Genomic DNA, 26,924 nt, shown 5'->3' on the forward strand with positions numbered 1-26,924 from the left:
GCAGTGGGCAAAAGCAGAACACCCGCCGCCAAGAGACTCCGCCTGCTACTGACCGCCGCCATCTGGGACCGAGCACCCCAAAGGCAGCTTCAAGGAGTTCCCTGGCATGGCACTTCTTCAAACAATGTGCTGACGACAAGACCCGAGTGGTTTGCACGCTGTGCCATCAGAGCCTGAAGCGAGGCATTAACGTTCTGAACCTGAGCACAACCTGCATGACCAGGCACCTGCATGCAAAGCATGAACTGCAGTGGAGTAAACACCTTAAAACCAAGGAAGTCACTCAGGCTCCCCCTGCTACCTCTTCTGCTGCTGCCGCCTCGGCCTATTCTGCTGCTGCCGCCTCGGCCTCTTCCTCCGCCTCTGGAGGAACGTTGGCACCTGCCGCCCAGCAAACAGGGGATGTACCACCAACACCACCACCACCACCTCCGTCACCAAGCGTCTCAACCATGTCACACGCCAGCGTTCAGCTCTCCATCTCACAAACATTTGATAGAAAGCGTAAATTCCCACCTAGCCACCCTCGATCCCTGGCCCTGAATGCCAGCATTTCTAAACTACTGGCCTATGAAATGCTGTCATTTAGGCTGGTGGACACAGACAGCTTCAAACAGCTCATGTCGCTTGCTGTCCCACAGTATGTTGTTCCCAGCCGGCACTACTTCTCCAAGAGAGCCGTGCCTTCCCTGCACAACCAAGTATCCGATAAAATCAAGTGTGCACTGCGCAACGCCATCTGTAGCAAGGTCCACCTAACCACAGATACGTGGACCAGTAAGCACGGCCAGGGACGCTATATCTCCCTAACTGCACACTGGGTAAATGTAGTGGCAGCTGGGCCCCAGGCGGAGAGCTGTTTGGCGCACGTCCTTCCGCCGCCAAGGATCGCAGGGCAACATTCTTTGCCTCCTGTTGCCACCTCCTCCTTCTCGGCTTCCTCCTCCTCTTCTTCCACCTGCTCATCCAGTCAGCCACACACCTTCACCACCAACTTCAGCACAGCCCGGGGTAAACGTCAGCAGGCCATTCTGAAACTCATATGTTTGGGGGACAGGCCCCACACCGCACAGGAGTTGTGGCGGGGTATTGAACAACAGACCGACGAGTGGTTGCTGCCGGTGAGCCTCAAGCCCGGCCTGGTGGTGTGTGATAATGGGCGAAATCTCGTTGCAGCTCTGGGACTAGCCAATTTGACGCACATCCCTTGCTTGGCGCATGTGCTGAATTTGGTGGTGCAGAAGTTCATTCACAACTACCCCGACATGTCAGAGCTGCTGCATAAAGTGCGGGCCGTCTGTTCGCGCTTCCGGCGTTCACATCCTGCTGCTGCTCGCCTGTCTGCGCTACAGCGTAACTTCGGCCTTCCCGCTCACCGCCTCATATGCGACGTGCCCACCAGGTGGAACTCCACCTTGCACATGCTGGACAGACTGTGCGAGCAGCAGCAGGCCATAGTGGAGTTTAAGCTGCAGCACGCACGGGTCAGTCGCACTACAGAACAGCACCACTTCACCACCAATGACTGGGCCTCCATGCGAGACCTGTGTGCCCTGTTGCGCTGTTTCGAGTACTCCACCAACATGGCCAGTGGCGATGACACCGTTATCAGCGTTACAATACCACTTCTATGTCTCCTTGAGAAAACACTTAGGGCGATGATGGAAGAGGAGGTGGCCCAGGAGGAGGAGGAGGAGGAGGAGGAAGAGGGGTCATTTTTAGCACTTTCAGGCCAGTCTCTTCGAAGTGACTCAGAGGGAGGTTTTTGGCAACAGCAGAGGCCAGGTACAAATGTGGCCAGCCAGGGCCCACTACTGGAGGACGAGGAGGACGAGGATGAGGAGGAGGTGGAGGAGGATGAGGATGAAGCATGGTCACAGCGGGGTGGCACCCAACGCAGCTCGGGTCCATCACTGGTGCGTGGCTGGGGGGAAAGGCAGGACGATGACGATACGCCTCCCACAGAGGACAGCTTGTCCTTACCCCTGGGCAGCCTGGCACACATGAGCGACTACATGCTGCAGTGCCTGCGCAACGACAGCAGAGTTGCCCACATTTTAACCTGTGCGGACTACTGGGTTGCCACCCTGCTGGATCCACGCTACAAAGACAATGTGCCCACCTTACTTCCTGCACTGGAGCGTGATAGGAAGATGCGCGAGTACAAGCGCACGTTGGTAGACGCGCTACTGAGAGCATTCCCAAATGTCACAGGGGAACAAGTGGAAGCCCAAGGCCAAGGCAGAGGAGGAGCAAGAGGTCGCCAAGGCAGCTGTGTCACGGCCAGCTCCTCTGAGGGCAGGGTTAGCATGGCAGAGATGTGGAAAACTTTTGTCAACACGCCACAGCTAACTGCACCACCACCTGATACGCAACGTGTTAGCAGGAGGCAACATTTCACTAACATGGTGGAACAGTACGTGTGCACACCCCTCCACGTACTGACTGATGGTTCGGCCCCATTCAACTTCTGGGTCTCTAAATTGTCCACGTGGCCAGAGCTAGCCTTTTATGCCTTGGAGGTGCTGGCCTGCCCGGCAGCCAGCGTTTTGTCTGAACGTGTATTCAGCACGGCAGGGGGCGTCATTACAGACAAACGCAGCCGCCTGTCTACAGCCAATGTGGACAAGCTGACGTTCATAAAAATGAACCAGGCATGGATCCCACAGGACCTGTCCGTCCCTTGTCCAGATTAGACATTAACTACCTCCCCATAACCATATATTATTGGACTCCAGGGCACTTCCTCATTCAATCCTATTTTTATTTTCATTTTACCATTATATTGCGAGGCTACCCAAAGTTGAATGAACCTCTCCTCTGCCTGTGTGCTAGGCCTAAATATATGCCAATGGACTGTTGCAGTGGTGGCTGACATGAAGCCTGATTCTCTGCTATGACATGCAGACTAATTCTCTGCTGACATGAAGCCAGATTGTCTGTTACGGGACCTCTCTCCTCTGCCTGGGTGCTGGGCCTAAATTTATGACAATGGACTGTTGCAGTGGTGGCTGACGTGAAGCCTGATTCTCTGCTATGACATGCAGACTGATTCTCTGCTGACATGAAGCCAGATTGTCTGTTACGGGACCTCTCTGCTCTGCCTGTGTGCTAGGCCTAAATATATGCCAATGGACTGTTGCAGTGGTGGGTGACGTGAAGCCTCATTCTCTGCTATGACATGCAGACTGATTCTCTGCTGACATGAAGCCAGATCGTCTGTTACGGGACCTCTCTGCTCTGCCTGTGTGCTAGGCCTAAATATATGCCAATGGACTGTTGCAGTGGTGGGTGACGTGAAGCCTCATTCTCTGCTATGACATGCAGACTGATTCTCTGCTGACATGAAGCCAGATTGTCTGTTACGGGACCTCTCTGCTCTGCCTGTGTGCTAGGCCTAAATATATGCCAATGGACTGTTGCAGTGGTGGGTGACGTGAAGCCTCATTCTCTGCTATGACATGCAGACTGATTCTCTGCTGACATGAAGCCAGATCGTCTGTTACGGGACCTCTCTGCTCTGCCTGTGTGCTAGGCCTAAATATATGCCAATGGACTGTTGCAGTGGTGGGTGACGTGAAGCCTCATTCTCTGCTATGACATGCAGACTGATTCTCTGCTGACATGAAGCCAGATTGTCTGTTACGGGACCTCTCTGCTCTGCCTGTGTGCTAGGCCTAAATATATGCCAATGGACTGTTGCAGTGGTGGGTGACGTGAAGCCTCATTCTCTGCTATGACATGCAGGCTGATTCTCTGCTGTCATGAAGCCAGATTGTCTGTTACGGGACCTCTCTGCTCTGCCTGTGTGCTAGGCCTAAATATATGCCAATGGACTGTTGCAGTGGTGGGTGACGTGAAGCCTCATTCTCTGCTATGACATGCAGACTGATTCTCTGCTGACATGAAGCCAGATTGTCTGTTACGGGACCTCTCTCCTCTGCCTGTGTGCTAGGCCTAAATATATGCCAATGGACTGTTGCAGTGGTGGCTGACGTGAAGCCTCATTCTCTGCTATGACATGCAGACTAATTCTCTGCTGACATGAAGCCAGATTGTCTGTTACGGGACCTCTCTCCTCTGCCTGGGTGCTGGGCCTAAATTTATGACAATGGACTGTTGCAGTGGTGGCTGACGTGAAGCCTGATTCTCTGCTATGACATGCAGACTGATTCTCTGCTGACATGAAGCCAGATCCTCTGTTACGGGACCTCTCTCCTCTGCCTGGGTGCTGGGCCTAAATTTATGACAATGGACTGTTGCAGTGGTGGCTGACGTGAAGCCTGATTCTCTGCTATGACATGCAGACTGATTCTCTGCTGACATGAAGCCAGATCCTCTGTTACGGGACCTCTCTCCTCTGCCTGGGTGCTGGGCCTAAATTTATGAAAATGGACTCTTACAGTGGTGGGTGACGTGAAGCCTGATTCTCTGCTATGACATGAAGACTGATTCTCTGCTGACATGAAGCCAGATTGTCTGTTACGGGACCTCTCTCCTCTGCCTGGGTGCCGGGGCCTAAATATCTGAGAATGGACTGTTCCAGTGGTGGGTGACGGGAAGCCAGATTCTCTGCTATGGAACCTCTCTCCAATTGATTTTGGTTAATTTTTATTTATTTAATTTTTATTTTAATTAATTTCCCTATCCACATTTGTTTGCAGGGGATTTACTTACATGTTGCTGCCTTTTGCAGCCCTCTAGCCCTTTCCTGGGCTGTTTTACAGCCGTTTTAGTGCCGAAAAGTTCGGGTCCCCATTGACTTCAATGGGGTTCGGGTTCGGGACGAAGTTCGGATCGGGTTCGGATCCCGAACCCGAACATTTCCGGGATGTTCGGCCGAACTTCTCGAACCCGAACATCCAGGTGTTCGCTCAACTCTAGTCACTATTTCACAGATGTCTCCCAACCTGCACATCTGTTGTTCTGTCAGGTCTATTGGTTAATACTAAGTCCAGTATGGCTGTCCCTCTAGTTGGGTCCTGAACCAGTTGGGAAAGGTAATTGTCTTTGGTTATTGCCAAGAACCTGTTTCCTTTATAAGATATACAGGTTTCAGTTTCCCAGTCTATATCTGGGTAGTTGAAGTCCCCCATGATAACGACCTCATTATGACCTGCCGCCTCGTCTATTTTGTTTAGTAGCAGATTTTCTGTGGACTCTGGTATATTAGGTGGTTTATAATAAACTCCTATTAGTATTTTATTATTGTATTTCTATGCACAGTGACTCCACATGTTCATGTCCCTCACTTATATCTTCTCAGACTGTAGGCTTTAGACAGGACTTTACATAAAGGCAGACCCCTCTCCATTTTTGGTGATTCTTTCTAAACATACTGTAACCCTGTACTTTAACCGCCCAGTCATAGCTATTATCCAGCCATGTCTCAGTTATTCCCACTATGTCATAGTCCTCCTCATACATCAATCATTCCAATTCAGTCATTAGTCAGGCTTCTGTCATTAGTATACATACAATTAAAAGGTTTATGTATATTTTTTAGCCTATACCTTTCCTTCTGAACTGTTCTAATCCCTTTTTCCATTCTTGCCCCAGTCCTATTACCTTGCCCCCGGTCTCTATCTGCACTATCCTCCCATCCCATAACGTAATTACCCTTCCTCCCCAGTCACTAGTTTAAACACTCCTCCAACCTTCAAGATATCTTCTCCCCCAACACAGCTGCCCCTTCCCCATTGAGGTGCAGCCCATCCCTACGATACAGCCTGTAGCCGACACAGAAGTCGTCCCAGTTCTCCAATAACCCAAACCCCTCCTTCTTACACCAGTTCTTGAGCCACTTGTTAACCTGCCTCCCGCTGCCTTTCTTGTGTGGCTTGTGATACAGGTAGCATTTCGGAAAACACTACCTTTGAGGTCCTTGCCCTAAGCTTGTGACCTAAATCCCTAAAATCTTTTTTAAGGACGATCCACCTACCTCTAACTTTGTCATTGGTTCCGATATGGATCATGACTGCTGGATCGTCTCCAGCCCCTCCCAGTAATCTGTCAATCCGATCCGCGATGTGTTGAACTCGAGCACCAGGAAGACAACACACCGTTCGATGATCCTGGTCTTTGTAACAGATCGCCCTATCTGTACCCCTAATAATTGAGTCTCCCACTACGAGCACCTGTCTGGCCTGCCCTGTTCTACTCGTCCCCTGCTTTCTGGAGCTGACATTCCCCTGACTGGCAGAGGAAGGGTCTGGCTGCAGCAGTGCTCTCCCGGAACTGACATCCCCGTCATCTGCCAACATTGCAAACTTGTTGGGGTGTGTCAGATCAGGGCTAGCCTCCCTGGCACTCTTCCCTCTACCCTGCTTTCTAACTGTTATCAAGCTAGCTACCTCACTTTCTGGAGCCTCCTCTCTACCACCCTCCCCCACATCTACCCCATAGAGTGCTTGCTCAGTGAGCAGCAAACTCTTTTCCAAATTGTCACCGCTTCTCAGTGTCAAAACTCGCCTGGTTAGATACACGATGTGCAATTCCAAACGGGCAATTTGCTCACATTTTAAACAAAGATATGTACCCTCAAATGGCTGTTCCAGGACTGTATACATTAACCAAGATGTGCACTGGACTGCAATGTCAATAATGGAACAAATACTAAATGGGGATTATGCAAGAAAAGAGAAAAAATACAATATAGTGCAGTGATAAGAATCTAATTTACTGTAGTCCCCTCCCAAAGTCCCTGAATTTGAAGTCGCGTAATCTAAAGTCATAGACTTAATACAAACACACACTTGAAATCAAACATGCAAATGCTCACAAACTCACGTTGTTTGTCTGCTTGTATAAGTGCAGCTCTCAAACCAGACTGCTTTTTTCCCCCTCTGGATTCAAAGGACTGAGCTGCCCTCGAGACTGGCTATGTAACTTCTCCTAATAAGATAGCCACACCCTAATTACTTACCTTGTCAACACTGGAGAAGGACGAGAAAATAAATAAAAAACATGTAATCACAGTATACTCTCAGCTGCTATGAAATAAACCTGGCAGCAAAAGCAAGTCACATTGTATAAACTAGACTAACTGCCACATTGAGTCCCTGGGAGGAGGCAGTCATGAGAGGAGCTGGTAGTAATCAGTAGCATCTCCATTATCAATAGGAGCTAGTGAGACGCCCAGGTCGCATCTTATAAGATCTGTTTCATCATTATTAATTGTGACGTCCGTAGGATCCTTTCAGGACGACAAATGGTATAATCATATGGTGAATGTATTAATTTATTCATCCAGGTAGAAACTGTGACAAGTGCTATTGTATGTTTCATTGGAACCGAGACCCCCTGAGGAGCCCTTGAGTGGGCAAAACGCGTTGGGTTATTGTGTTGTGGGGTACTTTATTGGTACCCGACTTCTAGGCAACGATCATCTCTGTTGTGGCAGTATCATTTTTTATTATATGTTGATTGTTCACGTAACTATCACTGTTAGGGTGTTATAGGGAAAGTAGAGAAGGAACGCGGACAGGGAAACCCCATCATCAGGGGTGACACCTGGGCAAAGGCTAGAGGAGGACTGTACTAGGGAAAGAATCCCCTTGTAGAAAGATACTAGCCGAGGACCTCCCAATCTACTAACTGTATATTGTGTATTGTTTGTATGTTACAATTGTGGTGGATGCTAAATGCATAGAAATAAGTAGCCGGCCTGAGGTCTGCACTTTTTTGGTATCAGCCACCAGTATGGGGCATTTAGTTCAAAAATAAATAATAAATGGTATATTTTAAAAACGTCCTACCTTAATTAAAGAGAGAATAAAATTAACGAGAGGACCTATTACTATCTCAAAACATAATAAAAATGTGTTAATAAATATAAACTAGACTACACTTCTCTGACTTGGTATAGAGTACAATAAAGTCAGGCTCACAGATACTCCCTCACGTAATCTAAAGCGACACACTTAATACAAGCACACACTTGAAATCAAACACGTGAACGCTCACAAACTTGTGTTGTTTGTCTGCTTGTATAACTGCAGTTCTTAAACCAGACAGTTTTTTTTCCCTCTGGATTAGCCTTGTTCTAAAATAAAAATATCATGCAACATGAACAACCTGCTGTTATAATTTTCTTCAGATGTGATGAAATCATTGTTCCGAAATTCCCATTTTTTTAATTAGAGAAGGAAAATGTGAGATGTCTGAAAGAAAATCTTTACAAAATGTAGTTCAAAAAAGTTGATCCCAGCTTTAGTCAGCAAAGTATATGGAACTATGTATTTAAGTATATGTCCTTTGTAGACAACTTCATAATGGTCAAACAACATGGAAAAAGTTACAGAGTGCCATTGCTTGAAATCATACTTTCATAACTGGTAAATCACATTATTAATTTTTAAGGTCTCCAGCACTACTTAAAGGGAAACTGTCACCTAGTTTTACCATATATAGCTGCGGACATGCAGGGATAGATCTCCGCTAGCATGTCCGCAATATACCTGTTCCATAGCTCTGTGTGGTTTTATTTCGTTAAAAAAATTATTTTATAGATATGCAAATTAACCAAGTAAGGTGCCCAAGGCGTGGTAACTTACTGTTAAGGAGCCCAGCCACGCCCCCTGTGAAAGAGCCCAGCACGGCCTGCATTCAGGAATCTCCTCCTTGCTCACAAAGTTACAGTGCCGTAATCTCGCGAAGTGTTTGTTCCTTTTGCTGGCATCAGCCTCAGTGAACAAACTGCGCATGCGCATCGCGATGTTATGGCACTGTAACTTTGTGAGCAAGGAGGAGAGAAATCGATGAGAAAGCCATACTCTCATTGGATGCCCAAAAGGCATTTGATTGTATCGAGTGGGAGTATTTATGGGCAGTTTTGAAAAGGGTTGGTATAGGGGAGGGATTTATAAGATGGATTCAACTTATATATTCTAATCCGAGGTATAGGGTTATGGTGGATGGGAGCTTGTTCCTGCCTTTTGCCCTCTCTAGGGGCACTAGGCAGGGATGCCCTCTCTCCCCATTATTATTTGTAATTGCAATAGAACACTTGGCATGTATGATAAGAAATGATAGGGAGTGTAAAGGTTTTCAATATGTTCAATATGGGGAAGGATATTAAAACTTATTAATGTATGCCGATGATATTTTATTATTTATGCACAACACTGGGGACGAGTTTAATAGAGTAATAGATATAATAGATAACTTTTTTTTTCTGGTTTAAATATTAATTGGGGAAATCCCATATGATGTTATTAGGGAAGGGGCAACCGCAGAATCGCTCAAGGGTGCATGTGCTTGAGCAACACGAGAGTTTTAAATATTTAGGTATACAGATTTCTAGAAATATAGAAGAATATGAAAAGTTAAATGTACTCCCCTTAATAAAAGGACTTAGAACTAAAATACATATCTGGAAAAAATTACCGTTGTCAATTCAGGGTCGGGTGAATTTAACAAAAAAGATTTTTTTTCCCAAAAATACAGTATTTTTTGTAAAATGTTCCAATGAGGTTGCCAAAGAAAACTTTTAGGTTATTAGACAGTTTAATGGGGTATTTTCTTTGGAAAGGTGATATTCCTAGGTTAAGGAGAGAAGTTCTTCAGCTCCCAGTAAGATAGGGTGGATTAGCAGTTCCTAATTGGTTCTTTTATTATTTAATAACACAATATAGTCAGATAAAAGGAAGTTTAAATGGTTTAGTGGGGAGGGATGAATTAATGAACATGGGGTGGAGTAGGGAAATGAATCACTTAGAGGTGTTGGAGTGAGGAACACTGGGGAAAAATATTACAGGAAATAGAATATGGAATTCAATTAAATGCATATGGGTGGAAGTTAAAAACATATTGGATATTAAAGGGTACTTGCAGTATACACCTATTTGGAAAAATATTAATTTTAAGGAAGTGCAAAGGATTAGGTCTTACATAGATTGGGATAAAAAGTGGGTAAAATATCAAGATCAAGTATTTGAGGAAGATAAACTGAAGGATTTTGGCACCTGGTAATGGAGTTTGGGATCCCCCAAAAGGATATTTACAAATATTTTCAGCTCAAAAATGCTGTGAGGATACCGGTGAATTCAGATAAATATAGAAAGGAACAATCAAATAGAATAGATAAATTTACCAATAGAGGAGAAAAAAGAGGAACAACGGCAAAAAGATATGGGATTTTGATGGACGGAAAAAAGAACGGATTACAATACTTGCCAGAGGAAAATGGGAAAAAGAGCTCCCATCTTTTACGGAAGAAAAATGGAATGATGCCCTTAGAAGTTATATTATGGTGTCGGAAAGGGCCTCACATAAAATCTTTCAGTTTTTTATAGTTCATAGGTTACATTGATTTCCTTGGGCGTTAAAGAAAATGAAAAACTTCGGATAAGTGCCCAATTCGTAAGGGTGAGAAGGCGGATCTTATACATTGTTTTTGGAGATGTCCTAAACTTTTTAGGTATTGGAAAGAGATTGTAGAGATTATATTAGTATTTCTGGGTGTTCAAGTTTAGAAAACCCAGTAGTTTGTATTCTAGGGGCTACAGAACATTTTCAACTAAATAAAGAGATACGATTGATTTTAGGCAAAGTACTATTTCAAGTTAGACTTCTCATACTTCGGAAATGGGTAAATGAAGATTCCCCCACAGTGGGACAGTGGCAAGAAGCAGTTGTTAATTTGATTAAACTGGAACGGGTATCCGAGAGATATAGTGATAGAGCTGAAAAAACTGACAAAATATAAAAAAAATGGTTGAACTAGGGCCGGATGTGATTTTTATTTTTTTTCTCCTCTCTCTCTCTCATATTTGATATCACTGCGTCCGTAACAACCTGCTCTATAAGAATAGCACATGATATACCCTGTCAGATGAATCTTGTAAAAAATAAATAAAAAATGAGGCCAAAACAGCCATTTTCAGTTACCTTGCCTCACAAAAAACTTAATATAGAGCAATTAAATATCATATGTACCCCAAAATAGTACTAATAAAACTGGCACCTTATCCTCTAGTTTCCAAAATAGGGTCACTTTTGGGGAGTTTCTACTGTATGGGTGCATCAGGGGGGCTTTAAATGGGACATGGCATCTAAACCAGTCCAGCAAAATCTGCCTTCCAAAAACCATACGGCGCTCCTTTTCTTCTGCGCCCTGCCGTGCGCCCTTACATCAGTTTACGACCACATGTGGGGTGTTTCTGTAAACCGTGGAATCAGGGTAATAAATATTGAGCTTTGTTTGGCTGTTAACCCTCAATGTGTTAAAGAAAAAATGTAATAAAATGGAAAATCTGCCCAAAAAGTGAAATTTAGAAATGTTATCTCCATTTTCCTTTAATTCTTGTGGAACACCTAAAGGGTTAACAAAGTTTGTAAAATCAGTTTTGAGTAACTGTAGGGGTGTAGTTTCTACAATGGGGTCATTTATGGGGGGTTTCCATTGTATAAGCCCCACAAAGTGACTTCAGACCTAAACTGGTCCTTAAAAAGTGGATTTTGGCAAATTTCTTTAAAATTTTAAGAATTGCTTCTAAACTTCTAAGCCTTCTAACGTCCTAAAAAAATAAAATGACATTTCCAAAATGATGCCAACATAAAGTATACATATGGGGAATGTTAAGTAATAAAAAAAATGTAGGTATGACTTTCGGTTTTAGAAGCAGAGAAATTGAAATTTTGAAAATTGTGAATTTTTCTAAATTTTTGTTAAATTTGGGATTTTTTCATAAATAAAGGTGAAATATATTGACTCAAATTTATGACTATCATGAAGTACAATGTGTCGCAAGAAAACAATCTCAGAATGGCTTGGATAAATAAAAGTGTTCCAAAGCTATTATAAAGTGACGCATGTCTGATTTGTAAATTTTGACCTGGACACTGGGGCATCGATGACCCTTGGTCATGAAAGGGTTAAGGGGTTTATCATGTTTGGACAACCACCACATAGCAAGTGCCATGACCATGATCTCAAAGCAAGGATGCTCAATCCAGTGACCCTTGACCATCAACAGTTACTATCACAGAGAAAACAGCCAGCAAGTCCTCATGGATAATATGCATATCAGTAAGCTTACACTGATAATCCATTGATTTTTTTGATTTTTTTTGTATACTGCCTTACGAAGGAGTTTTGTTAACTTAGAAAGGTATCACTGCTATAATACTTTTGTAATTTTAACGCCAAAAAAATTTCAAATATCCTTATAGGTGCCCCAGTCAGACTATTTTTTCTATATGCGCTAGTTTCCATACATGAGAATAGTCATCCTATTTTATACAGTATTTTGTAACTAGTGAATGAATTAGTTTTGCACCTAAATTGCAGAATCACCGAGCCTTTAAAATATTAAATAGTAACCATTGTTTCATGTTTGTAATTAAATAATGAATAATACAGTCATATATTAGAACATTCTAATATATCTTATTAGAGAAAGATGCTTCTTTCTTCTCTCCTCTCACTGTCAACTCACTGCTCAAATCTGTCCTCTGCAAAGACAGGCTGCCTGCTCACTGAAGTATCAGAATACATTGAAGTCTATTGAGGTGTGGGGCGGAGGGGCATCTGCAGACAGGCAGTTAGACTAACAGAAAGATTGCTGCTGATTTGTAAGTGATTTACTGTCTAAATTCACAGCTGAATTCACATCTGCTATACTGCTATATAATGTCCTCCATTACTGCTTTAGGATATGCTACAGAGAGTAAACAACAATGGTCTCCTGTTTCTTTATATCCAGTATATAGGCAGATATAATTCCTGCAAGTCTCTACCCACCAGCTCACATAGAATTAGACAAATTGCAGAGGTAAAAAATGCTAAAAATGCCAGATGCAAGTCATAGCCAGACATAGCTTTGTTTCCCTTGTACACACACATTGCAGCTTATTCTGAAATATTGCCTGAAGTGATGGTTACACTTCAATAGATTTAATATTTACAAATTTAGGGTATGGGCAGATGTGGGGAGTTTGCTGCAGATTTTCTTCACCAAAATATATCCAATTCATAAAAAGTTAAATGTTTAGTGTAAAGAAATGTGAGTAGTAGTCATAGCCCAGTAGTCAAAGAGTGGCCGAGCTCTCATCAAATCTGAGGGCTGCTCATTAACATATTTCCACTGCTTTGAAAGCCTACACATTGCTATTCTTTTCTGATACAATCAAAGGCTTTGTGGCTGAATTTATCTGTTATTCTTTTGTTATAAAATTACGCAAGACATCACATGCATATTGTGTGTCTTACGCATTGTGTTGTACATATGTAGAGTCCCTAGATTTTGATCGAAAGTCACAAACGTTGAGGGTGTTGACATTTAGGTCTTTGTGATAAATTCATCAAGTAGGTTGTTACTTACTTTGGAATATGTTATACTGCAGCCTGAATTAAAGGGAAACCGTTCGGGAACGTTGAAGGTTGGAGGTGCTAGGAATAGTTTTTGCAGCCATTGATTTATGTCTATATGTAAATAAAATAGTTGTTGTGTTAATGAAAGTTTGTAATGCAGGAACTGTGGTTAAACCTTGACAACTGTGTGTTGCTATTTCAGTGTGGGATAAATGCTACTGCTACTGATTGTGAATTTTTTTTTTAGGATGCAGAGAATGAAATATGGTATTTTGAAATGGTCATGTTTGCCACATTTTTACTATCTTTCATTTAAATTTTATATTAAAGGGCCAACTTTGATCTTTTTATTAGAGAGATGTGCCATGAGCACTTCCCTGATAAAGTATAATGAAATTGCTCCACAATAGTAACCCTAAAGGCAGATTCCCTGCATATACTTGTATTATGAAAATCAACTGCTAACAGAGACTGGTAATTATAACTTTGAATATGAAATATTTTTTCTTCTACATTTTTGGAGTCATTTATATATTTTAGATGCAAATCCTTTGGCCCTTTGAATCCTTTGATCATTTCTATGACCGTTACCCCTTAATAGAATCCATGACATAAAATCTATCACATCTTTGTTCCAAAACGTGATGCCAACATTGTCTCATATAATACTTCCACATGTTTTCCAGTCTGCTTGTTGTTATAATAGCAACAGTCATCAGAATTGGACCGCTTACCCTGCCAGTATTCATTTTCAAATCAATTTGCCTGACAAGTATTGCATGACAATTGTTTTTGCATCCATCTACTAAACATCTGATTAATTCACTGATGTCTTGATATTTTGGAATTTGATAGACTGATGTGGTATTACCCTCACTAGGCTACGCAAGTGATCAGTTTACATATTTCCGCTTTAGAATCATTTCTAATTCTATACAACGTGTTCCACAACTTTGCAAATACTTTGCCGTTTTTGATTATGAGTTTTATGTATGGCTGACTTTATGGACTTGGCAGGTTAGAAGTTCAGAAATCAGCTGTTATTGCCAGCGGAAACTGCCGGTGGCTACACAGAGAAAGTGTAGTAGTACATGCTAACCATTCGAAAGATTGGGTGACCATATTACCGTAACAATTAAAACGTGATGTTTATTAATATGACTAAAACAGTCATATTAATAAACATCACGTTTTAATTGTTACTACCCCTTTGATTTTTCTCTTACGCTTGACAGCAGTACCTTGGGGAGAGGTGCGTTTGCACCGTTCTCACCCTCATAGGACAACTTAATTACATTTTTTTCTTTGACCATATTACCGTATATACGATTAGTCAACTACCCCAGAGAGGGAGACACTTTTTCCAACTGCTTTCCACTTTATCTCATGGAAGGAGTTCATGGGTCACTTCTCTGAAGTACAGAGAAGATGGTGGAGATGTGAGTAATGAGCAGCAGCACTTGTATGCAGTCTCCAATACCACAGTCTGTACTATCATCCTCTCTGTACTTCATTTCTCCTAATGAGCTCCTTTCCTTCAGAGATTCAGCTGAAGATCTTATCAGCTTTATTCAGGATCATAATCCCTGACAAGTAGAGCAGAGAGGAGGATAAGGCAGCTCTTTACCACAATGTTGTGAAGTAACTTGCCCTGCTGTGTGAATAGGACAGGTTTTGTGTGAACTAATAGGATGGCGGCCATTTTATTTCTCCTAATTATTGCTCCCTAGACAAAATGAACCAATATAGCTAATTAAAGGTATTTGGGAATATATTTATAATAAAGTAATATTTAGGTATTTTCATTTTCTTAATTCCCGGAGAACCTCTTTAAGTATTGCAGAAAAAAATATCAAGGAAAGTATTTGCAAAGTTACTCAAGATTTTATGTAGATTTTGTCAATGGAATTAGCCTTTCCATTACTTATATTTTTTATACTGCACTATGTTCCTTTTAATGTTTGCTGTAGCTCCATGGCCAATTTTTCCTGGCTCTGCTCTACTGTACTAGGTACCAAAAACAAATGTACTGGCAGTAATATATCTTGCAGCCATTATGTTCCATGTTGCTTGCAATAATCTCTAATTGCATGTAGAAGGGAGGGAGATGTCTCAACGATGCTGCCAGTATAGGAGAAAACAGTTCCAGTTACGGTGTGTAAAGGGGTTCTGTATAAATGCTGTTTATTAGTGTTTTATGTGTTAGTATTAAGCCTTTTTAAACTCCTAAATGCAGTGGATTTCTTTTTTCATAAGCATTATAACATGTTAGCAAACTGTCTGGCTTTAGGACCATGCAGTTACTCGATCAGCCATAGCTCTGTGTGTGAGGCCATGCATGCAGGGAGGATACGGAGAACATCAGCTTTGGGGAGCTCCCTGTGCCAGGCCTGTTTGTAAAAAAAAGAACTTTGGATGGCTTGACTGCTGTGAAGAGAAGGAACCATCCAGTGTTGTGAAGTCTGGCTATTCTGGGGCCTAAAGGGAATATGTCACCCATATTTTTTTGGGGGGCCAGTTAAAACCAGATAGAGACACATGTGCCTTTTTTCTAATGTGCTATTATTTTCTGATTGTAAAATTTGTATTCTATTTCCCGAACATAATTGTGGGGGCGGCCATCTTGTCTGAACCGTTGTTAACAGCATTTAAAGATGTGATTTACAGTGGTCACCATTAGCCATAGACAAAATAGACTGGAGGGGAGTTGTTGACCTCTATGGGGAGTTTTATAGATATGCTCTGTGACCTTTACAGACATCGTTTTACAAGCACGGAGTAGATAAGCTTTGAAAATCACCTATTGTGAATGGTGGATACTATGTTATCTATATACAGTTGATATCAGTCATCGTAATTCTGTCTATGATGATAATGAGATTACTACTAAAAAGCGATCTCTACAGACCAGTAAGTTTCTCCTATTATTAGGTTTAGTTGCCAAGGTGAATACTACAGGATTTTAAGATTTTTTTAATTTTTTTATATAATGCCATAAAAATGTTTGCGTCACCAATAATTCTTTAAAACTATGTTTAAAATTAAAACTTGATTTAAACAATAGGTCATTTTCTGATGACACATTCCCAGATCTGGTGATTTCCTTGTTCTCCACATGGGGTGACTTGAAGTGTGATATATATTACATCATTATTGGCTTTTGCAAGTTGTCCTTTATTCAAGCAAGTGTATGATGCTAGAGTGCAAGATGTTTTTCCTTTTACTACAAGCTGAACTCTTCTGTGTGCAAACTTTCTACTTTTACTGCTAAACTTTTTAACGTTAAGAGAAATGCTGTGTTTCTGATTATTGCTGAGTGACATCCAAGCACAAAAGGTAGAAGTGCCTCCATTAAAGGGCTTCTGTCACTCCACTAAATTCATATTATTTTTTTTTTGGTCTCCCTACAATCCTTATGCTGCGATTTCTTAAAATATATAGCTATTACACTGTTTGGTTCAGTAGTTCTATCAAAAAACTGACTTTTATATTATGCAAATTACCTCTCTAGCAGCAGGTAGGGCGGCTACCTGCTGCTAGCAGCCGCATCCTCCATTCATAATGACGCCCCCTCCTCATGTTGATTGACAGGGCCAGCGGACGCGCTAGTCCTCTGACTGGCCCTGTCTGCGTTTTAAATCTCGCGCCGGTCTTCAGTTGGCGCAGGCGCACTCAGAGGAGGACGCTCGCTCGGCCGCTCCATCCTCAGTGCGCCTGCGCCGGGTGTACATGTGACGTCATCGGCACAGGCGCGCTGAGGATGGAGCGGCTGAGCGAGCGTCCTCCTCTGAGTGCGCCTGCGCCAACTGAAGACCGGCGCGAGATTTAAAATGAAGACAGGGCCAGTCAGAGGACGAGCGCGTCCGCTGGCCCTGTCAATCAACATGAGGAGGGGGTGTCATTATGAATGGAGGATGCGGCTGCTAGCAGCAGGTAGCCGCCCTACCTGCTGCTAGAGAGGTAATTTGCATAATATAAAAGTCAGTTTTTTTATAGAACTACTGAACCAAACAGTGTAATAGCTATATATATTAAGAAATCGCAGCATAAGGATTGTAGGGAGACCAAAAAAAAAAAAATGAGTTTAGTGGAGTGACAGAAGCCCTTTAAGACCTGCTTAGTGTGAGTAATCTAGTGGAGCATGCCCTACATAGAATATGGTGCACCCCTTTACAGCTGGTGGTGAGATAAACCATTACAGGCTATGAGGTAGAGAGTGGCTTTTCCATAACTTATGGTGCAGCCAGGGAAGGCAGGACTTGTGCACCCATAGATCTCTATGGCACTGTGGGACTGCCATGATGGTTGAGATTCCCAACCATGGCTAAAAAAACAGCTTGCACGATTTGGTTGCTCAATGAAAAAAGTTGCTCAAAGCGGCTTTACCTTTGTGATTGAGTGCTAATCCATCAGGTGACCAGGAGGCAGGCATTTTGTCAGTCAGTGTACGTGACATACATTTTCATTTGAGTGGTGTGTGATTTTAGTATGTGCAGATATTTGTTTAAGCCTTTTGTGAAATTTATAGAACCTTATCCATGGTTTTCAGTTTTTCTGCATCCTGTAAAAGTTGCTGCCTGCATTTAAAAGAAAAATGTAAACCTGTTCCCTTGTTTGATCATTTTACCTAATAAATTATTTAAAAGAAAAACATCCTAATTATTAAGGCACTATAAACGAGTGCAAATATACTTACTAGGGCACAAAAGTGGTTAATAGACACGTTGTTGCCATTCTTAGTGCCACTAAGTCCTTGTGCTGACATTTCCCATCTAAAGTTTTAAATACAAAGTTAGAGAAACTGGCTAAATTCGAGATGCATTGTTCTCATTGCACTGTTCTCATTTCTTTGACAGTTGTTTCTTTTCAGCTCTTATCTGTAGAGTTTGGCGCAATTATTATTTATAAGTTCATCCTGCTCTTTTCTAGAAAAATACTCATGCATCCAAGAATTGCACAGCCCGGAAGATTGAAGGAAATGCATTTTTAATATGGATTTTATTTTTATTTTCTTAGTGTCTAAAATTACAGAGTCACCTCCAGTCTACAAACCTTCAGAAAAACCTCCTGTGGATGATCCCAAACCAGGTAGAGATTTCTATAAAAAAATAAAAAATAAAGTAAAAGTGAAGTATTCTTACTAAAGAATAAAGTAATGAAACATGTAAATAATTTTCTTATTGATTTCAGATGTAATTAAAAAAAGTAATCATCAATTGCGTGATTATATGTCCAAACTTACATAACTGACCTATTTTAAGAAATAAGTATTGTTTTATTTTATCCTTAATTGATTGCCTTCTATAATACATTTTCTTTTTATATTGTTTTTTTTTTTAAATAAATTCTTTTTCAGGAACTCTAAAATATTAATAGTTCTTTGGTAACGTTTTCGTTTTATCTTCTCTAAATATTTTGTGTCCATTTTCACATTTTCTGTAACAGTTGCAAGCCAATCTATTGTGGAATCTTTCACTCCAGATTTATCAACTGGTACCCTAGAATGGGTCAGAGCAACCATGGGTAACATGATTATCCTTATTACTTGAGTTCATATTTTCCAGTGCACAATTTACATACTTGCCTTTCTAGGAAACCATGACTGAATTGTTATTCCACGGATTTGAATTTTCTCCATTTTCTCATGACTTCTCTTCTTTGTTGATCTAGCAGTAGCTTGGCGGCCAGCAAGCTCAGCTTACACATTACTTGTGCTGCATGTGGCTATTGTTCTCTTCCCCTTTCTAGCATTTAAGCATTGCTTTGGGCTACAAGTTAATTGTGCGCATTGCAACCAGCAAGTTTACAAAGCAAGTGCTACTTTGTATTGTATTTTTGTTTCAAAATCCCAAGCTTTCCTGTTTGTTCAGCATACAATTTGGACCTTATAACCTTATAAACTTATGTCGATATACAGCTTTGTTGCTTCCAGAAAACAATGTGCTTAAATGTTAATTTCCTTACTGCATATTTACTGTAAACATACCTGACAATGACAAAGTAATACCCTCCATGCTTATGAGAAAGGATACACTCATCATTGTAACCAACAGCACTGTTAATTATTGTAGAAACACTTATACAAATAATTATGTATTTCCTTTAAGTCCTTTGCTCCTTTCCATGGCCAGCTCCCTTTGAAAATGAAAAGTCCCAATACTTTTACACGCCTAGTCAAATGTATTCCCATTTTCTGTGTGCCGTCTGTGTTCATCATCGCCAATGATAATCATAAAGGTGATTATTGATTACCTTGGTCAACTGGTTTATGGAAGGCAGAAAAAGCATATTTCAATGTTTTTACATCTTACGTGTATCTCTGAATTGTATCTCCATTTATAATATAGTAGGAGTAATAGGAGTTACTATTATTATTAAACTGATGACTAGGGTTCAGAATGCTGCAAAGTCTCTGGGATCTACCCATTAGTACATGTACCAGCAGCTACATCTGTCTAGGCTAGGATGTGACACTGTCTGACAAGTTAACCAGGAAATTCTTTAAATGTATACATCTAATTTGCCCATAGATTATCATTAGCAAAAGAGTGTTCTTCCTTTCATTTTTGAATGCAACTATGTAGGAATACAGTTGAAGTGAATGGGGCTGAGCTGCAATACCGAGCACGGCTGCTAAACTATATACAGCGTTGTCCTTGGACAGCTTCTGGGAGCCGTTTGCACTCTCCGATGAGAGGCGTCTTCTGTAACAGCTGATCGGCGGGGGTGCCGGGAGTTGAACCCCGCCCATGTGATAATGATGACCTATACTGAGGATAGGTCATCATTATGCATTATTGGGTAACCCCTTTAAATATACAGGGTGATTTAAAAAGGATGGTGCAAAAGTAAAGGCCTGTAGTTAAACTAAACAAGTTCCGCTCTTGAAAAATGAAAGCTGTGCTATGATTGGTTGCTATGGCAACAGTTTTCGTTTAGACAGTTTTCATGAATCTGCCGCTTTCTGTACAGGTTAGTTTAAGATGGCGACATCACAGCAAGGAAAAGCTTTTTGCATGTTGGAATTTGCAAGAACAGCGTCTGTTGTGAAATTACAGGGAAATTTTCAGAATAAATTTGGTAAATGTGCTCCTCGTAGATACTGCATTTTTCATTAGGTTAGGCAAATTGAAACCGTTAATTGTTTATGTCATGAGAAAAGTCCGGGCTGCCCAAATACTTTGGAATGTACAAGCATAGTCTTAGAAAGTCAACCAGGCTGACTAGTAAAGTGCCACAAACCATGAAGTATCTTATGAAAAAGTCTGCATTGTTAGCCATACAGATTACAAATTCTTCAGGAACTGAAACTGGACAACTGTGACTCTTGCACTGACTTACAAGGCTGATTGGAAGAGGATGAATTTGCTGACAGGCTGGTGACCAGTGATGAGGTTCCCTTCACCTCAGTGGGAAGGTCAATTGCCACAACTTTATAATCTGGGGCTCATAAAATCCACATGCCCTTATCAAGCACATGAGGAACTCACCCAAGGTAAACGTGTTCTGTGCAATGAGCCTGCACAAAGTCTATTGTCCCTTCTTTTATGCCGAGGATACCGTCACTGACCACTTATACCTGGAGGTATAAGGGAATGGCTTATGCCATCATAGAGGAAGATCTGCCAAATGTAGTCTATGAGCAGGATGGTGCTCTTCCTCTCCAATTAGATGTTCAATGATACCTGAATGAAACTCCACCGGAACATTGGATCAGCTGCTCCAGAATAATCGATTCACCAATGTTGTGCTGGCCTCCACGATCACCATATCTAATAACCTACGACTTCTTTCAAGAAATCAGTGTGTCTGCCCTCCAGCCACAGGATCTGAATGACTTGAGATGATGCATCAGTGAAAAAGTGAGGACCATATCCAAAGATACCATATGCTGGCACACGTCTGGACAGAACTGGACGATCACCTAGACATCTGACGTGTCACCAGTGTAGCTCACAGCGAACATTTGTAGTATATAGTTTTACATTCTTTCAATTATGAATACTGAGGCTATAATTTTGCACTATTTTTTTTATCACCCTGTATAATGGCATTACAGTGTGTATAATTGTATGCTTTAGGAATTGTTCAAAAGTTATTGGGTGTGAGAATGCCTTTAAACATGAAATGGCATTTGTGGCAGAATAAAATCCTATAAAATTAGGTTTTTCTCTATTTGCTCATTATAGCAATACTAAAGGATTGTATTGTGAGGGGCCATTAAATAACACATTTCTAACCACAATGTATAAACTTAATTAAACACTGTGTATAAAAATTATTTTAGCATCCAGCCACAATCAAACCAATGTGTCTTAGAATATTCCATCAATAACTCGTTTCAGCTGGGAAAAACTGTCATCACTGATATTTCTGTGATTTCATTTTAGTCTTTTCTGATTGTCATTGGCACAGAAAATATCGAACAATCCTTATTTTCCATTTAGATAGGTCCATCTAGATAGATCCTCATTGAGTTTTTAAACCACACAGAAGTCAGTGCCCGCTCTTTAGTCAATATAATTAGCTCTATCATTACACCATTAGTTGTACCTTTATTGCTAGACTTGTGATTTTCTCATGCTTTCCATGCATTATTCCTGTTTGCATGCTTTAAAACCTGTCTGCATAAACAGTATAACCTTACAGTAGAGTCCAGTAAAGTTAAATGATTGGACTATTTATATTGTATTTGTAAAGGTTAATGCATTCTCCACTTTTGAATCTACAAAGAAAAAGCAAATGTAGATAACAATAGCTTGTCCTATGTTTTAACATTTAATTTGGCTGCTGCCATGCACCACATGCATGTATGCAAGTTGTCTAATATCCTTGAATTAGTGTTAGTATACATCATTACCTCATCAGTTTCTCCATGGCAATCATTTGTTGTCGCCTGTTTCAGGCAAATCCACCAACTTGATCTTTATTTGTACCCACAGTAACTCATCCTTTTTTCCAAGTAACTAATATACCCATTGAATCTTCTGCCACAGATGAACACACTTCTTCATTGGGTAATATATTATTGTACAACTCTCTTGCTTCTATAGAAATAATTTTGGATATAAAAATTGGTTCTGGATATCATGGAAGATATTCATATAGTTGTATGCATTATGTAATATATCTTGCCATTCTTGTAATTTTTTAAAAATCATTTCAGGGACTTTTTATTTTCTCTTTTGTCCTTTACTTATATTTACATTTCATGACACAGTATTCATGTCCTTTTTTATTCTAAATCTTGGTAGTGATTTGAACGTCCTTGTTGTAACATTAATACATGTGGGGTGGGATAATAGAATATGCAATAAGTACATTTGGAGTCAGCTGCTAATATGAGATATGTGGAGTACTTAAAAAAGGGGGAACAGGCTAATGTGCTTTTGCATTAAAAACATTTGATACTGTTATATATAATTTTAACTGCTCAATTTACTTTAGTCATTGCTTAAACAAACATTTTTTTCTAATTTTCTATTTATATTGCCTTATAAATTGTCATTAGTTGTAAGAGAATCAGAAGGCACACAAAATGAGTCTGCAGGCATAGCAACATTGGAACCTGTCCTTACTGTGGATCCTCCAAGGGATATATTGGGTAATATAGATCTTGATGTCTTTGTACACTGCTACCACTATAGATTATACCATTAAATATACTGTTACACAAGTGGGTTCTGCTTTTCAGTTTAATTTGATTTTTGTGTATTTTTTGCATATTAACATTGGCAAAACATGACTTTTGGAAATGAGGATGATATGACATTGCCCTCAGAACAAAAAAAAATATCTATGTTGTTGGGAAGAGTACTTTAAAGCTCATCGTTGAACTTTATTCTGAAAGAAGGCCATGTTGCAAATATTTCTTTCAAGAAAACAATAAGTTAGTAGGTTACACTTAAGGCTACTTTCACACTGGCGTTTCTGGGTCCGCTTGTCAGATCCGTTTCAAGGCTCTCACAAGCAGCCAAAAACGGATCAGTTTAGCCCCAATTCATTCTGAATGGATAAGGATACGTTCAGAATGCATCAGTTTGCCTCCGTTCTGCCTCCATTCCGCTCTGGAGGCGGACACCAAAACTCTGCCTGCAGCGTTTTGATGTCTGCCTGACGATGCAGAGCCAAACGGATCCGTCCTGACACACAATGTAAGTCAATGGGGATGGATCCATTTTCACTGACACAATATGGTGCAATTAAAAATGGATCCGTCTCCCATTGACTTTCAGTGTAAGTCAAAACGGATCCGTTTGCATTATCATGAACAAAAAGAAAATATATATATATTTTTTTTTTGTTAATGGTAATCAGGGCCGTCTTTACCAAGGGGCAAAAGGGGCAGCTGCCCTGGGCCCAGTTGCTCCTGGGGGGCCCAAGGCAGCTGCCCCTTGAGCCCTGCTAGCTACTGCCCCGGGTGTCAGGCTGTCAGCTTTACCAGGAGTCCAGGCATCATGATCGTACTGTGTTAAAGTTGTGATTTAGGACCTTAATGACATCATCACCATGTGACCAGTAACCTAGCAATTACTGGTCACATGGCTATAAGGTCATCACAGGTCCTACTGAGTGTTGCAGAAGTTAACTGTGGAGCTTTTTTGTGTGAAGATTATATCAGAAAAAGGTGACAGGGGCTGTTATGTTAATATACTGTAAACTACTGTATAGTGGGGTGCTGTATACTGTGTGGGGGCTGTATACTGTGTGGTGGGCTGTATACTGTGTGGGGGCTGTATACTGTGTGGTGGGTTGTATACTGTGTGGTGGTCTGTATACTGTGTGGTGGGCTGTATACTGTGGGGGCCTGTATACTGTGTGGGGGCCTGTATACTGTGTGGGGGGGCTGTATAGTGTGGGGGCCTGTATACTGTGGGGGCCTGTATAGTGGGGGGGGCTGTATAGTGGGGGGGCTATACTGCTGTACTGTATACTGTGGGGGTCTGTATAATGTATACTGAGGGTGCGGTATAGTGTGGAGTGCTATACTGCTGTACTGTATAGTGTGGGGGGCTGTATCGTGTATTGTTTGGGGTGCTGTATACTGTGGGTTGCTATACTGCTCTACTATATACTGTGGGGTACTGTATAGTGTGGGGTGCTGCATACTGTTTGGTGCTGTATACTATAGGGTGCTAAACTGCATACTGTGTGGTGCTGTATACTATAGGGTGCTATAGTGCATACTGTGGGGTGCTGGGGTGCACTGTAACACTAGGGTGAGCCGAGCCACGTTCTCCTCCCTGCAGAGAGGTGCCCACTTCCAGCCCAGAGCACTGATCCTGAGCCGCTGGAGTCTTCAGAACTGGAAGTATTTACAGTCATTCACTGGACTCTACCAGATGTGTGGATTTTGTGTGTGTGTTGTGGTGGAGGGCGTGATTGCCTGCTAAGGTGTGGGAAGGCGGGATCCAGGGGGCCCAAGTACATTTTTGCCCAGGGTCCAATCAATATTAAAGACGGCCCTGATGGTAATGCAAACAGATCTGTTCTGAACGGATATAATCGTTTGCATTATAGGTGCGGATCCGTCTGTGCAGATACCAGACGGAGCCGCACCTAACGCAGGTATAAAAGTAGCCTTAGGCTACTTTCACACTTGCGGCAGTGTGATCCGGCGGGCAGTTCCGTCGTCGGAACTGGCCGCTGGATCCGCCGATCTGCCGCTGACTGAAAGCATTTGTGAGACGGAGCCGGATGCGGATCCGTCTCACAAATGCATTGCAAGGACGGATCCGTCTCTCCGCTTGTCATGCGGACAGACGGATCCGTCTTGTAAATTTTTTCACATTTTTGCCGATCTGCGCATGCGCATGCCGGAATGACGGATCCGGCATTCCGGTATTCTGAATGCCGAATCCGGCGCTAATGCATTCCTATGGGAAAAAATGCCGGATCCGGCGTTCAGGCATGTATTCAGTTTTTTGGGCCGGAGAGAAAATCGTAGAATGCTGCGGTTTTCTCTTTTGCCTGATCAGTCAAAACGACTGAACTGAAGACATCCTGATGCAAACTGAATGGATTACTCTCCATTCAGAATGCATGGGGATAAAACTGATCAGTTTTTTCCGGTATAGAGCTCCTGTGACGGAACTCTATGCCGGAAAAGAAAAACGCAAGTGTGAAAGTACCCTAAATCTTAAGATATAAACCACACAAAGTATGGACGTGCATTTGGAGGAATTTATCATAAGGAAAATTTTTGAAGTTTATGTTGCTATAATTTTCACCCAATTTATCAAACATTTGTGAAGCAAAAGCCTGTTTAAAAAACTCATTGGATGGTATATAGGCTTAACACATACTTTCTTCTGCAAGAGATAAAACTCTACTTATTCACTTCTTTGCATCTGTGAAGGTGTAGAGACATAATATTCAATATATCAAATGTATTAGCACTTTTATACCATTTTACATAATACCATTTAGTTTGTCTGTATCTAAATGTTTCATAAATCTTCATTTCAAAAGTAAAATAAAATAATAAAAAAGTCTGCTATATCCGATATGTATGCTCTCGCTTTTAAATTAGAGGGGCAAAGGTCTAAAAGTAATATCGGGAAGTATTACTTTACTGAGAGAGTAGTGGATGCATGGAATAGCCTTCCTGCAGAAGTGGTAGCTGCAAATACAGTGGAGGAGTTTAAGCATGCATGGGATAGGCATAAGGCCATCCTTCATATAAGATAGGGCCAGGGGCTATCCATAGTATTTAGTATATTGGGCAGACTAGATGGGCCAAATGGTTCTCATCTGCCGACACATTCTATGTTTCTATGTTTCTAAAGTATAGTGTATATTGCTGCTTGTCATTATGCAGCATGATAGATACATTGTTGAATAAGAACATTAATACTTCCCACTTGATAAATCTAGTTGCATATAATTAACTCACACATGGATATAAGTAAATGTCAAGTAAACCTCTTGCATTTTCAGTTGGTTGCTTGGGCACAGACTATACATTTTGTTATAATAAACGACTAATGGTTTCCAACAAAGAGATTAAATATTTTAGATTATTTTTTTTGTTTCATTGCATTATATTGTAGGTCAATGAATTTTATTTGAAATATGCATTTTTTTATTCTTTTAAAGACCAGAAAGTTGTTAGAGAGAGATGTTGTGGCATTCTGTAAATGTCCAGGGTGGTGTTGTTTAAGAGGACTTTTGTTAGGACCGCACCCACATATTTTATGAGTACTCTGATCTGTGACAATAAAAATGGATCACAGAAATAATCATAGAACTTTTAATATGTTTTTTAGTCTGCTTGGGAAATATATATAAAATCACTGTGAATGTGTGATTTGAAATAGGTATACTCTAACCTGGTTTGCAAGACATCTCTATACATTAAATAGCGTGAACATTGAGCAGGAGAGGCAAACCTGGACTGTCATTAAATTATTTGGTGTAACTTTGACTCACTTTTTGTTTTTCTTCTAAAGAGAATAGGCATGCTTTCCCATTTTCTCTCTTTTTGCCGCCAACAATAGTTTTCCAAACCAGAATAACCTTGATATGATTGAGTATTAGCTTTGTTTATTTTATTGCATTCTGAATATGTATGCTTAACATCCAACTAAGGCATTTGCCGGTAATTACA

At 41.2% G+C, this 26,924-nt stretch overlaps 2 protein-coding genes across 9 annotated transcripts in view; both read left to right on the forward strand.

Moving 5' to 3' along the window:
* LOC122930979 (ABI family member 3 binding protein) overlaps nucleotides 1-26,924 on the forward strand; it is a 407,440-nt gene that overhangs the window by 205,011 nt on the left and 175,505 nt on the right. For all 7 annotated transcript variants that reach the window (XM_044284793.1, XM_044284797.1, XM_044284795.1 and 4 more), the window contains exon 10: nucleotides 18,332-18,403. In XM_044284793.1, coding sequence (XP_044140728.1) covers nucleotides 18,332-18,403 — 72 coding nt within the window. The remainder of the gene's footprint in view (nucleotides 1-18,331; nucleotides 18,404-26,924) is intronic.
* LOC122930980 overlaps nucleotides 18,758-26,924 on the forward strand; it is a 33,865-nt gene continuing 25,698 nt past the window's right edge. For both annotated transcript variants that reach the window (XR_006388198.1, XM_044284800.1), the window contains exons 1-2: nucleotides 18,758-18,838; nucleotides 22,258-22,332. Coding sequence is in view for 1 of the 2 variants with exons in the window: in XM_044284800.1 (XP_044140735.1) it covers nucleotides 22,312-22,332 (21 nt within the window). In the remaining variant the exon portion in view is untranslated. The remainder of the gene's footprint in view (nucleotides 18,839-22,257; nucleotides 22,333-26,924) is intronic.

The sequence above is a fragment of the Bufo gargarizans genome, chromosome 3 (assembly GCF_014858855.1).
Source record: "Bufo gargarizans isolate SCDJY-AF-19 chromosome 3, ASM1485885v1, whole genome shotgun sequence".
Classification (NCBI taxonomy): domain Eukaryota; kingdom Metazoa; phylum Chordata; class Amphibia; order Anura; family Bufonidae; genus Bufo; species Bufo gargarizans.